The 14,486-nt window shown below is 36.2% G+C and overlaps 1 protein-coding gene across 5 annotated transcripts in view; it reads right to left on the bottom strand.

Moving 5' to 3' along the window:
* Window positions 1–14,486, bottom strand: part of TANC2 (tetratricopeptide repeat, ankyrin repeat and coiled-coil containing 2) — a 329,189-nt gene that overhangs the window by 102,330 nt on the left and 212,373 nt on the right. For all 5 annotated transcript variants that reach the window (XM_053655892.1, XM_053655895.1, XM_053655899.1 and 2 more), the window contains one exon: window positions 11,301–11,564. In XM_053655892.1, the coding sequence (XP_053511867.1) occupies window positions 11,301–11,564 (264 nt within the window). The remainder of the gene's footprint in view (window positions 1–11,300; window positions 11,565–14,486) is intronic.

Genomic DNA, 14,486 nt, shown 5'->3' with positions numbered 1-14,486 from the left:
TAGGGGACTCAAACCAAGAAAGGGAAGTCAGATGCCGTATTACATACCAGAGGTTGGTGGACAGCAACAGAGGAATAACGATAACCTTGATCTCTGCACTCTGAAATAAAAACTAATCTTTTATTGAAAAACACTGGGGACAATGACCCTATGCTATTCCTACTGTATTCTAATGTGGTTCTATGAACTAGTGTTTTCTTATGTTTAATATAATCCTTCCTGCTTTACCCAAAGCCTGTTTTCTTTTGTTTGGTTCTGCATCCATATGTGTGTAGCTTCTTAAAAAAAGAAAAAAAAAGTGTCCTCAGAGATCCTGTCTGTACAGAGCCTTCCTTGGAGCTCAGAAATATTAGCCTCAGTTGAGCAGGTACCAGCTCACAGACATCTGAGTTTCAACTTTGTGGGGTTATTTCTCCAATCTCTGGTTTAACAATCTCAACCTCTTCTCCTGTTCCACAAACTCAGAGGTGGTAGCTGCTTCCTGCAGTTGCTAAGTCTATGATACCTGGGTTCTCTTTGACCTTTCAGTAATTTACAATCTAGATAATTCTTTACGTCAAATTTCCCGTGAAAATACTTGTATGGTTTCTGTCTCCAGGCTGGCCCATGACTGGTACAGCATAGATAACTGAGCTGCAGTCCTGTTCTATGATGTTGATAACAAGGTATTATCACAGAATGCATATGTGAAAAGAAATCTTAAAGGTCATCTAGTCTCTCTAGAGGTCAGCACACTGGGGCCAGTAGGTGAAATCTGGCTTACTGCCTATTTTTGTAAGTAAAGTTTTATTGGAACATAGTCTTGCCTGTTTGTTTAAGTAAGTATTCATTTACAAGGGAGCTGAGTAGTTGTGAGCAAGGCCACTGGCCCACACAGTTTAAAATACCAGCTGGTCTTTTGAAAAAGTCTGTCCCATCAAACTAGTTAATTCCCCTCATTTTACAGATTAGTAGAGTGACCTGTTTAAAGTGAATCACCCGTTCATGGTGGAGCCAGGTCTTGTAACCAGCAATCTCAATCCAGTGAGTGCTATTTACATTGTACCCATCTCCTTCTTTTAAAGCTGAACAGATCTAATTGTTCCTTTAAAGGCTTATTTTTCCATTCCTTACTCATTTTTGCTACTTAACATCAATTCCCTGTTGTTTATGGCTTTGAAGAGTAGTAATCAAACTTGGGCAATAGAAAAAAGACCTTGCTAATGCAAAGTGAAGGCGCCCTGCATGTCACAGACTTACACATCCCTGCACTTCAAATGTTTTCCACAGTAAGAAACAAGAGAATAAAGCCCCATTTTTTTCTTTAATCTTCACTTGAGGGTATACTTTTTAAAACTGATTTTTAGAGAGAGAGCAGAGGAGGAGAGGGGGGGGGAAAGGAGGGAGAGGAGAGGGAAAGGAAAGAGAGAGAAACACGGATGTGAGAGAAAAACACAGACTGGCTATCTCCCATGCACGCCTAGGTACATGCCCTGATGGGGAATCGAACATGCAGCCTTTTGGTGCGTGGATAATGCTCCAGTTAACTAAGCCACTGGGCTAAGGCCCAAATTTATTTGTTTGTTCATTTTTTAAATAAGGGAAGTTCTTATAAGATACTTCTTAAGCTGATAAGCAGCAGAGTAACAAGAAAAGAAGATCAATGACAATGAGTCTTCATTTATATTAAAACAAAATTCAAATGAAACAACAACTGGATGAGTGATTTGGTTACCATTATGGCAATATTAATGACACATTATATAATTTTAAAGTAAGGTACTAGCAGACTTCTTTTACTAACATGGTTTGATATGCTTTAATAAGAAGAAGATATATTTAATAGTAGGCAGAATTTAATAGTAGTCACAACACAGTAACTAGAATGTAAGGTCAATGAAGGTGACAGTCTTTGTTTATCAATGATTCTCAAGTGCTTTAAACAGTATCTGGCATATATATAGTACATACTCAATAAATGCTTGTTTAATGACTAAAAAATTGTATTTAACATTTGCTTTGTGTTTTGGCTACATTTAAACAATCAATGAGTAACAAATTAGGTTTTGTTATTTGAACACTAGGGATGAAGGAAGTAGCTATAGCAGTAATGCCTTGCACATCATCACCCCACACAAACATTGTGGGACACATATTCCTACCTTATGGTGCTGCTCCTGCTGTAAATTGTACTGGTAAATGTGAGATAATTCTAGTAAGTTAAATTAATACTACAGCATTTAATGAACACTTTGCAGATACACTTAGAAGAGTTAATTTGGTAAGTTGAGGGGAGATGAAGAAATACAAAAAACCGAATGTGCAATAAGAATTTTATATAAAATGTTTAAAAAGTAAACCCATAAAATCTATGTCATTAAAAAGCTTTGTTTTCAGAGAAGGAAGAGGAAGTAGAAAAAGTGAGCCTATTATTTTTGAGATTTTAGGAGACTGGAACAGCTGACTCACTTATAGAACATTTAACTGACATACTTTTTTGAAGTCAAAGTAATTTAATATACAAGTGGGTAGAAAAAACCCAGCAGACAATATTTAGTACAAAACATTCCAGAGGCAACTCTATATTGAGTTTGAAACTAGTCTGAATTGTTTATTCTTGTATCAGTTGCCACTAATGCAGAGAGATTTTAGTAGGACAACTGTCATTCTGGCCGATCTGAGAAGGGAGCCTGGAATGACACTTTGTCAAAGCTACAGCCTAGGCAAGAAGCCACTCTGCTGTCCTTAGACCTTCAAATTCATCAAGCCAACATTCTAACTGCTGAAAAGCCCATTTTTGATTTTTGTAAAATCCTTGATACAGTTCCTGATTGAATTCATTTAAATCCCCCCAGGATTCCCATTTTGCATTTACCTGATTCTTAAGATCCTTTTCTTAGGAAAATGTGCAGCTCCAAACATTAACAAGTAGATGGTGAGGGTTTATATTTTAACTGACTTCTGCTGTATGTTTCCATGATAAACTCCTCATTTTCACACAAAGCACAGAAGACAGCTGTGTGCAAGCAAACATTTCCTGCTTCCCACATCCCTCCAATTCACTGCCAATCTCATTTTAAGACATTAAGGATGACCATAGACAGCCTACTGTCTGATAATTTCAGCCATGCAACCGCAAGTACACAAGGGTTCTCCACTTTCTTTTTAAAAATTTTTATTTATTTAGTTTTTAGAGACTGGGGAAAGAAAGGAGAAAGAGAGAGACAGAAACATCAATGTGTGGTTACCCCTTGCACAGCCCCAATTGCCGGCCTGGCCTGCAACCCAGGCATGTGCCCTAGCTGGGAATCCAACCAGTGACCCTTTGGTTCACAGGCCTACTACGCTCAATCCACTGAGCTACACCAGCCAGGGTGGGTTCTCTACTTTCTTCTAAGACAACAGGCTTAAAAATAAATACACAATAGTGACTTAATTTTGAAAACACATAGTTTTAATTCTTTGATATTTTAGAATTTTAATTTAAAGGTATACAAACATCTAAATTTATATTTGGAAAACTGAATTAGTTTAGGAAAAACACAAGCCAAAACTCATCTTTAATGACCCTGTCATTTTAGTTGAAAAATTTTTGTTGCCAGTAAATATGTGTTACATGGAACTTTTTATTGGTATATTTAACTGTAAGACTTTACCCATTTGAGTCTTTATGTTTCTAAAAGTATACAGCTACATCTAATAGACCAATATATTTATACTAATAATAATCAGACTTGTTTTAATAGTAAAAAGTACATAATTAAAAAAATGTCATTATATGTAGTTTTTTTCTATTTATGTTGAGTTAAAGGTCAGAAAAATTTTTTAAAAAATAAATCAACACAAACATTTGCATATTTGCTGATCCATTCCCTGCAAATCAAAGTATTATAAAAGCTGAAGTGTTATAAAAGCCATGCATCCTTTGTTCATTTTAAAATCAGGGGTCTTATGGAACAATATAAACAATTTTAGTTTTTAAGAATTCAGTCCAGCAACAGCCAGAGGGATTGCAAATAATTACTTGACAACTTCCTGGACCTGCTCATTGTGGTCCTATAAAGATGCCAAGGAGCTCAGGCAAAAAGAGGGTGCCTCTCACCCCGACTGGTGTGACCCAGTGGGATGGGCATTGTGCAGCAGACCAAAAGGTCACCAGTTCAATTCCCAGTTGGGGGACATGCCTGGGTTGCTGGCCAGGTCCCTGGTTGGGTGGGGGTTTGCAAGACAGATGTTTCCCACACATCGAAGTTTCTCTTTTCCTCTTTCTCCCTCCCTTCCCCTCTTTCTAAAAATAAATAAATAAAATCTTAAAAAAGAGGGTGCTCTGCTTCCCCAAGTGGGGAGCAGTCTGTAACACAGCAAGGACCATTTAAACAATTATCCCCCTAGGTTGTTTTAAAAATGATGTAAATGGTATTTTCACATCATTATTCAACATTATTTGGTCTCTAAAAATAAATAATCTCTAATAATAAATAATAAATATATTTGGTCTCTAATAATAAATAATAAATATATTACTCATATTGAGAATAAGTTTTTTTAAGGGGAAATTTCAAAGCTGGATTTTAACGAGGCCTTTTATTATTGGCATTCTTCACTCTCCACCTCCCTGCCACTGTGAATATGCTTAGAACAACTTAATAAGTATGAATATACTAGATTCCCATCCCCCTCCCAATTTCAAGCTCATCTCATATAGAATATCCTATTTATTCCTTTTAACCAAGGAGATTTGAGTATTTGATCTTCCCCCAGTTTGGGGAAACCACTTCTACGTATACACTAGCAAGTAAAGGAAAATATGTATATCTAGAGCTAAAATGAGAAGAGAAGACCCTCTTGAGCTAAGAAAATTTATTTTAAAAGATGATTTAGGTATCATTTAAGCTATCAGAGATGACGGTCTTATAAAATATTTACATACATTATACTGTTAGCGGAGAAATTCCCTGTGAAAGTAATTTATTTCTCTACATTCAGGAAATAGTTTCAACCTATACTATATTCAGTTTTGAAAATAACTGAGTCATTTGGTTTGCAGCTCACTTTCCTGACTCTTTGTGAGGACACTGAAACCATGGTTTCCAGACACAGAAAACAACTCAATATAAACCATTCCCTGACCTATGACTTGTGTTGTAGGCAACAGTAGGTCTGTTTATATTACATTCAACACTGACAAGAAATAATTATTTGATGAAGTATTTTGCTCAACACAGTCAATGTGTACTACTCTGAGAGTATAAAATCTTGTATTCCAGGATAGATCTATCTGGCTTCTGATGGTGACTTGAGTTTTCATCCTTATTTCCTTTGAAGAAGCATTATTAGCACTGCTTATGAATCTGAAAATCTCCGTTAGCCAGAAAGGTCATTGCTATAGGGTAACCACTGTGACAGGTAAAAAATAATCAGTAATTTAGTTCTATAGGCATAATAATTCAAGCTAATATTATCCCCCTTATCTTTTTTCTAATATGGGGGAGAGAGAGGAGAGAAAAAAAGAAGAGGGAAAAAACATTTCAGTGTGTACAGGAAATATTTTCCAATACTTGAGTTAAAACAAACTCCAACAGCAAAGAAAAATCATTGTTTTATAATATTTGATATAAACAGTATACTTTCTATTCAAAAAGATAATGATCAAAAGCACAGTCCATAACAGAAAAATTTGAAAAACTGATGTCATCAAAATTTTTGTGCTGCAAAACACATCCACAAGAAACAAAATAATAAGCAACAGACTGAGAGAAAACATTTTTCAAACACATCTCTGATAAAAATTTGTATCCAGAACATACAAGTTATTATACAACTCAATAATAAGACAAACAATCCAATAAAAAATGTGCAAAAGGTCTGAGCAGATACTTTACTAAAGATATATGAATAGCTAAAAAGTACATAAAATGAGCTCAAATCATTATTCATTAGAGAAATAAAAATTAAAATCACAAGATAGCATTTCAACTATAATTAGAGTTAAAACAGTAATAAATGGTAGAGAAGCTGTAGAGGAACAAGAATCCCCATACTGGGGTTGGAAATACAAAATGGTTTAGCAACTTTGAAAAACAGTTTGGTAGTTTCTTAAAAATAAGTTTACCCCATGATCCATCAATTCCACTTCTAGGTCTCTATCCTAGAGAAATAAGAACACATGCTACCCAAAGAACTGCACGTGAATGTCCATGGCCACACTATTCACAATAATAAAAAATTGCAAAAACCTAAATGTCTATCAACTGGTGAATGGATAGATAAAATGTGGTAACATCAGCTATAAAATGGAATACTATTTGTAATTAAAAGGAACAAACTTCTGATATGTGGATCAACCTCAAAAACATGCCAGACACAAGAAACCACATACTGTATGACTCCATTTAAATAAAATGTCCAAAAATGTAAATCTATAGGGATAGAAAGTAGATTAGTGTTTTCCTGGAGCTAGGGGCAGGAATCAAATGAACATTAAATAGGAATCTTATTGGGATGATAAAAATGTTCTAAAACAGATTCATGGTGAAGGTTGTATAACAGTAAATATACTAAAAATTACTGAATTGGGTGAGTTACTCAAAATGGGTAAATTTTAAGTTATGTAAAATATGGCTCAAAATATCTGACTTTGAATAAAAAATTTCACAGAGATTGCTGCTACCACAGACCTGAGGAGGAAAAGGGGAGAGAGAGAGAGAAAGCGTATACGCGCAAGAAACATTGATGTGCTGTTCCACTTATTTATTCATTCATTGGTTGATTCTTGTATGTGCCCTGATCAGGCATTGAACCTGAATCTGGATGCTTTAACCAACTGATCTACCTGGCTGGGGTCTTGTGCCCTAGCCAGTGTGGCTCACTTGGTTTAAGGGCTGTCCTGGAACCAAATGTTTGCAGGTTTGATTCCTGGTCAGGGCACATACCTAGGTTGCAGGATCCATCCTTAGTCCCTGATCCCTGGTTTGGGCATGTACAGAAAGCAATGACTAGATGCTTCTTTCTCGCATTGACATTTCTCTCTCTCCCCCTTCCTCTCTAAAAGCAATGAAAAAAATGTTCTCAGGTGAGGATTAAAAAAAAAATGGGTACTTATTTAAAGATAATAGTTATGTTGCCTAAGACTGCTATTTCTAAACCAAAGCCAAAGATAATTAAACTCTTCACACATATTTTAAATTGAGGTAAGATTTACATATATGAAGTATATAAATCTTATGTGTATAGCTCAAAAATTTGTGTGTACACAAAGACATACCCAGGCACCAACCATTCAGATCAAAATATAGAAGGCTCCCTTAATTGATATTCCCACCAAAGGTAACCACTACTTTAGTTCTACCACCACACCATACCATACAGGTGCCATACATTTGTCTGTTTTTCTAAACTTTACTTACATACTTCATACAGTATATATACTCCATAATGTTGTCTGTAGCAATATTACATTCTTTTCACTGGATACAATTTATTTATCCAGTCTACAGCTGATGGATAGTTGATTTTCACCTGTTGGGAATTATGAATAAAACTGATACCAACATCCTTATTATTTTTTCTTCAGTGAACATGAGGACTTATTTTTGATGGGCATTCTATATAGGAGTAAAACTGCTAGATTTTAGGTAACATGCATATATAGCTTTATATGCCTTTAATAGACCTTGCCAAGCAGTTTTATAACATGGTAGTAACCAATTTATTAATACATTCCCATCAGTAATGTATGACAATTTCAACTGTGTTACATCCTCAACAACACTAGCACTGCCATTACTTTTAATTTTGTAGGTATGGGTATACTGGTAACTCACTATCAAGAACTGTGAAGGATTGGATATTTCATCCTACATCTAAGTTAACAGGCCTGGATACAGAAAGACATGTGACAGGTATGCCAGAGACGAAAGACAGTTCGTCACTCAGAGAAATAGCAGGAGCAAAGGGTTCAACATTTCTGCCAGTTCCCTGAGCCCCAACTCCCACCAAGTAATACAAAGAGGGGTAAGTGATACCCGCACATGCAGATATCACCTAGAATATTTGCATTTTATAGGAATTTATATAAATGAAATCATATAGTATATATATATTTTTAAAATCTGGCTTCTTTTACTAAATATAACTACTTGAGATTCATGTGCTATTGCAGCATCAATACCTCATTTCTTTTTTGTTGCTGGGTTGTATTCACTGTAAGGATATACTATAATTTTATCCATTCACCTATTGATGGACATTTGGGATATTTGCCATTTTTGACTATTATAAATAGATTTGCTATAATCATTTGTGAATATCTTTGTAACAATATATACTTTTGTTTGTATAAATCTTATTGGGTTTTTCATCTTATGTCTTTCTCATAAGTTACAGCATTCTAAGATTCTAATATGACATCATGGTTAAGGATCAACATAAAAAGTACCTAGAAGAGAGAATATTCCATCATTATAGAAAAGTAAATAATCTTGAAGAATTAATAAGAAAATCACCCCTGTCACTGATTTTCCAGATGATCCATTCTCCCGTAATCACAGCTGATAGTAGATGCTGATGGTCTCTCAGGGGATGGAACAAAGGGTAATGGTTTAGAAAAGGTATGGAAGGGAAATGGGAAAGGCAAGAAGCATTACACTATTACCTGCATAACATAAATCATCACATTTTGGTAAATAAGAGCTCATTACTATAGCAAGTAATGTATTACCTTGTGTCAATGAAATAAACCTACCCAGGCATTCATCAGACAATTAAGAAAGACAAATGTAACTCTGAATTTGTAGTACGGACAAAGTCCAAATGATGAGACATTCTGAAAATGCCAGAATTCCCTTGTATTCTGCAAAAGCTCCTGGTCTGAATTACTAAATAGTAACTTAGCTGTATAAAATATATCCTTAGTCTAAACAGCTACTTAAGAATAATGGCTCCATATTCAAGCCACTTAAATTTCTGAATCATTCCTTTATGACTGAAGTGGCTAGTGGTGTTTATAAGTTATTATTTAGTTATGTAGACACATGGTAATTCTTTTATGATAAGACAACCACGGTATTGTGAAAATAGTGAGCTCTCGAATGTGGAAGCTGAACCTTGCCTGGCTGCCACTCCCTCAAACTATGGAGGATGATTTCTGAAAATACAAATTCTACTGAAATATACATCAATTCAATGATTAAAAAAACTTTAAAACTTCAAACTGAAAACCTTCAAAGACTTCTGATGCAAGAAAAAAGATTTTTAGGTTTCACAATTTATAGGTTCTTGTTTTTTTGCCTTAAATAACTAGGAATATATAATATTGACTATGCTATTACAGTTTTTCCATTTTTCCTCCTCTTTATCCCTCATCTGCCCTGAACTCTCTAACCCTCTAGCATTATCTCCCCTTAGTTCATGTCCATGGGGTGTACATGTAAGTTCTTTGACTTCCGTTTCCTATACCATTTCATAACCTCTCCCCTTCTACTTTATGCCTACCAATTATGCTTCTTATTCCCTGTACCTTTCCCCCCATTCTTCCCTTCTTCTTTCCCTTCCCCACTGAAAACCCTCCATGTCTGTTTCTCCATTTCTCTGGTTCTGTTCCTGTTTTGTTTCCTTAGGTTTTTTTTCTTTTTTTAGGCTGTTATTGATAGCTGAGTTTGATGTCATTTTAATGTTCAAAGTTTTTGATCTTCTTCTGTTTCTTAAATAAATCCTTTAACATTTCCTATAGTAAGGGCTGGGTGATGACGAACTCCTTTAACTTGACCTTATCCGGGAAGCACTTTATCTGCCCTTCCATTCTACATGATAGCTTTGCTAGATAGAGTAATCTTGCATGTAGGTCCTTGCCTTTCATGACTTCAAATACTTCTTTCCAGCCCCTTTATGCCTGTAAGGTTTCTTTTGAGAAATCAGCTGATAGTCTTATGGGCACTCCTTTGTAGGTAACTGTCTCCTTTTCTCTTGCTGCTTTTAAGATTCTCTCCTTATCTTTAATCTTGGGTGATTTAACTAAGATGTGCCTTGGTGTGTTCCTCCTTGGGTCCAATCTCTTTGGGATTCTCTGGGCTTCCTGGACTTTCTGGAAGTCTGTTTCCTTTGCCAGACTGGAGAAGTCTTCCTTCATTATTTGCTCAAATAAGTTTTCAACTTCTTCTTCCTCTCCTTCTGGCACCCCTGAGATTCTGATGTTAGAGCACTTAAAGTTGTCCCAGCAGTTGCTAAGCCTCTCCTCATTTTTTCAAATTCTTGTTTCTTCGTTCTGTTGTGGTAGGGTGCTTTATTTCTTCCTTTGGTTCCAAATCGTTGATTTGAGTTGTGGTTTCCTTCCCTTTGCTGTTGGTTCCCTGTATATTTTGCTTTTTCTCACTTTGGGTAGCCTTCCTGTCTTCCTTCATTTTGCAGCTGAGTTCAGTCAGTTTGGTGAGCATCCTGATTACCAGTGTTTTGAACTGTGCATGTGATAGGTTGTCTATTTCCCCATTGCTTAGTTCTTTTTCTGGAGCTTTGATCTGTTTTTCCACTTGAGCGTATTTCTTTGTCTGGGCACACCTGTTGTGTTGTAAGGGGGTGGAGCCTTAGGTATTGCAGGGCAGGGCAACCCACTTCACTGCATTGTGGCACTATCTGTGGGGGAGGGGTCCAAGAGGGAACAATGCTGCATGCTTGCTCCACTCTAGCCCCACTTGCCAATGAACTCACTTGTGTGAGACTGGGAGTTTCTCCCACTGTGGCACCCCCTGTAGTAGTTTACAGCTAAGTCTTAGAGTCTTTAGTTTCCCATCCAGCCCTGCCTTGCCCCTCATAGTCCACAGCCTCACTGTGAGTCCTCTCAGCCAGCCCCACCTGGCCCTCATGGTCTGCTGCCTTGCCACACTTCCTCTCTGCTTGGCTGCCCCTCTCCAGTATCCGCTCCTCCTACTGGTCTGGGTGAATGTTTCTTTAACTCCTTGACTGCCAGAGTTCCATGCAGTTTTATTTTCTGGCACTTCTGGCTGTTTATTGTTTTCAGTTTGGTTGTATTCCTTCTTTTGGTTGTGCGAGGAAGTAGAGAATTTCTACCTATGCCTCCATCTTGGCCAGAACTCTGTTTCTCATTTTATGTGTGTTTTTATGTATTTTAGGAAAAGTAAATAATCTCTCACTCCAGGAACATAAGGCTTCCCCCACGTTCAAAAAGACATACATGTGTATATTACCCCAACACAAAAAAACAGCTTAGTCAAAGATCAATGGAAAATTTAAGTACTGTTAGAACAGAATTTAGTATCATTTCTATATATGTCAGTAAAATGGTCATTAAAAAAAAACAAAAACCTTACCTGCTACTGAATTTGGTCGTGGCATTAGATACAAAGGAATAGACTGTACTGATTGTGATAAAACTGTTTCCAGATTCCTCTCTGGGATCTTATTCAGACTATAGGTGGAAGCCGTCATGTTTTCATCGACTCGGTATAAACAGGAATCCATGCTGGATTTTTGAGACTGCCAAGGTTTTAGGTTTCCTCCAGATCCTAATTCTTTACTGCTTTCCCCAACGTATTTTGTGCGTTCTACATTTTCAGAATAGCTTGTCAACGTAGCTAGAAAAAAGGAAAAAAAAAGTTAAAGCCAATTAAAAAAAATAAACAAACCCTGGAGATTAATCTGTTTAATACTATCCAAATTCAAGACTAGATAATGAGAATATCAGTAACATTGTTTTTTAAAAAGTTACTTATGATCTTTCCATTTCCATCATGAAGTTTAAATAATTAAAACCAAAATATAAGTATCTCTTACCTTTCTTATTTTTGCCTTAACAACTCTATTTAAATAAACCAAACAAATGCATATATCAGTGCTAAAAGACTGACAAGGGCCTATCAATGTGAAAAATTTCAGAATTTCATCAAAAGGGAATTTATATAATTTTCATGAATTACTGGAGAGCTCCAGAGGTCTCAAAAAGACCTTTATAGTTATACTCTTTTTATCCTATGTTTTCTCTCATTTAAATTTAATCCTGGCCCTTTCTGTGTAGCAAAGAATTAGAAAAAAGAAACAGCCTTAAGTAGAAGCTAACAGAGGAGAAAGAATTTGTCCAAATAAGGAAGCAACACAGAGCTTTCTTGTTTGTACACTTAACTGTAGCTCTAATCCTATCTAGTCCCTTAATGAAATCAAATAAAAACTGAAAAGGCTTCTAAAACTTTATTGAGTCTTACCACTAATTATACACAGGAATTATAAACAGGAAAATTTCCATCATCCCTAGGAATGGAAGGATTCAATATATTAAAATCTAGACTATAAAAATCCTAGCAATAATTATAAAACAAGAATAAAATGTCATACCAGGAAAGTTATTACATGGTAGTTCATATTCTCTTCTTACATTTTTTTTGTTGTTGTTTTTAGAGAAAGAGAGAGATAGAGACAGAGACATAGAGACATAGATTGGTCACTTCTCATATGCGTCCCTACTGGACATCAAACCCATGACCCAAGCATGTGTCCTGACCGGGAATCAAACTGACAACCTTCAACCTTTCGGGTCACAGAACACCACTTCAACCAACTGAGTCACATGACCAGGGCCTCTTCTTAAATTTTAAATACATATATAGTTAAAAGAAGAGACCTAGGTTCATGAGGTAATTCCCATGATTCCTTTAGTGAAGTTTTCTCTTTGGAAATTTAAATGGAGTTCTGGACTTCGTAGTAACAAGGGAAATGATAAATTACAAAGGAAGACATTCTGGTTGCCTTCCAGCCCTGCAGCTCTTTATGATAATATGTCTTCCTTGCATCTGAGAATTAAGTGCTGCCAACTGGTCTCTGTGTCCTCACTGACATCAGGATGACCAATTCCACTGCAATATCGCCCTGTCAGCTCCATCAGAGTGGGCAGTCACCACTGCATTCATGAAACGCCACTGGTCCCCACCTCCACTTAGTCATGGATTATCCTTTTTATATATTATCCCTACTATCCTTTTTATAATATATATTGCTAGATTCAAACTGTTAGAATTTTATTAAGAACTTTTAGGTCTATGTTCCTCACAGCCATCATCAGTCTTAGTTTGCTTGATATGTAATGTCTTTGCCTACTTTGGTCTCAGGGTAATGCTGGCCTCATAAAGTTTTCCATTCACTTTAAATTCCTACAGTGGTTTGTGTAGAAATGGTATTATTTCTTCCTTAAATGTTTGATAGAATTTACACGTCAAGGCAAAACAAGCTCAATTTGTATTTAATAGCTAAAAAGACATTCAGATTATCTCTTTCTTCTCAAATGAGCTTTGGCAGTTGAAGTTTCAGGGAGTTTGTTCATTATATCTTAATTGTCAAATTTACTGGCATAAAGTTTTCATGAAAAAGTTGTTCTTTTATTATCCTTTTAATGCCTTTGGTGTCTGTAGTGATATCCCTCTCTCATTCCTGGTATTGGTAATTTGTATCTTCATTTTTTCCTGATTAACATGGCTAAAGGTTTATCAATCTTACCGATTTTTTCAAAGAAACAGCTCTTGGTCTCACTAATTTTTCTCCACTGTTTTCTATTTCACTGACTTTTACTTTTTACTATTTCTTCCTTTCTGTTTACTTTGGTTTAAATTTCTCTTTTTCCATTTTTGGGTGGAAATTAAGTTCATTAATTTTTCTAAAACAAGCATATAATGCTATAAATTTCCTTTTAAGCACTTCTTTAGCTGTGTTCCACAAGTTTTGATGTTTTGTTTTACCATTTAATTTAAAATATTTCCTAATTTCAGCTGTGATTTTTTGCTGTTATTTAGAAATGTGCCTAATTTCCAAGTATTTATGAAACTGTCTGATATTTTTTCCATTATTTGTTTCTAGTTTTATCACACTGTAGTCAGAGAACACAGTTTTTATGGTTTCAATACATTTAAATTTATTGAGACTTGTTTTAAAGATCAGAATATGCTTTATCTTGGTGAATCTTCTGTGTATACCTAGAAAGAATCTGTTTTTGACATTTCATGAGTTTTGGCCAAGATGGAGACGTAGGTAGAAACGCTTCACTTCCTCCCACAACCAAAAGAAGGATAACAACTAATTTAAAAACAAAATACAACTAGAACTGCCAGAAAATCAAACTGCATGGAAGTCTGCCAGCCAAGGAGCTATAAAGAGGAAACATTCATCCAGACCAGTAGGAGGGGCAAAGACAGGCAGCAAAAGCAGAGAGGTTGCATGGCAAGGCGGTGGACCTGGTGGGCAAGGGGGCTGCTGGCTGACAGGGCAGTCCCACATTCTTATGCAGATAAGTTGGGAGGAAAAACTGGGAGTGAGAAAGACCTCGCAATCCAGGGTTCCAGCCCAGGAAACTAAAGTCTCAAAACCTCTGGCTGTAAAAATCTATGGGGGTTGCAGTGGCAGAAGGAACTCCTAGTGTCACAGAAGGGCCCACTGGAGGGGGCTACAGAGTTCTAGAACATACCCAAACCCACCCACCAGGGAATCAGCACCCGAAAGAGCCCAATTTGCTTGTG

Source organism: Artibeus jamaicensis, unplaced genomic scaffold (genome assembly GCF_021234435.1).
Source record: "Artibeus jamaicensis isolate MK-2021 breed Jamaican fruit bat unplaced genomic scaffold, CSHL_Jam_final contig_1998, whole genome shotgun sequence".
Lineage (NCBI taxonomy): Eukaryota > Metazoa > Chordata > Mammalia > Chiroptera > Phyllostomidae > Artibeus > Artibeus jamaicensis.
The sequence above is the reverse complement of the archived record's forward strand: the minus strand, read 5'-3'. Positions and strand labels throughout refer to the sequence as shown.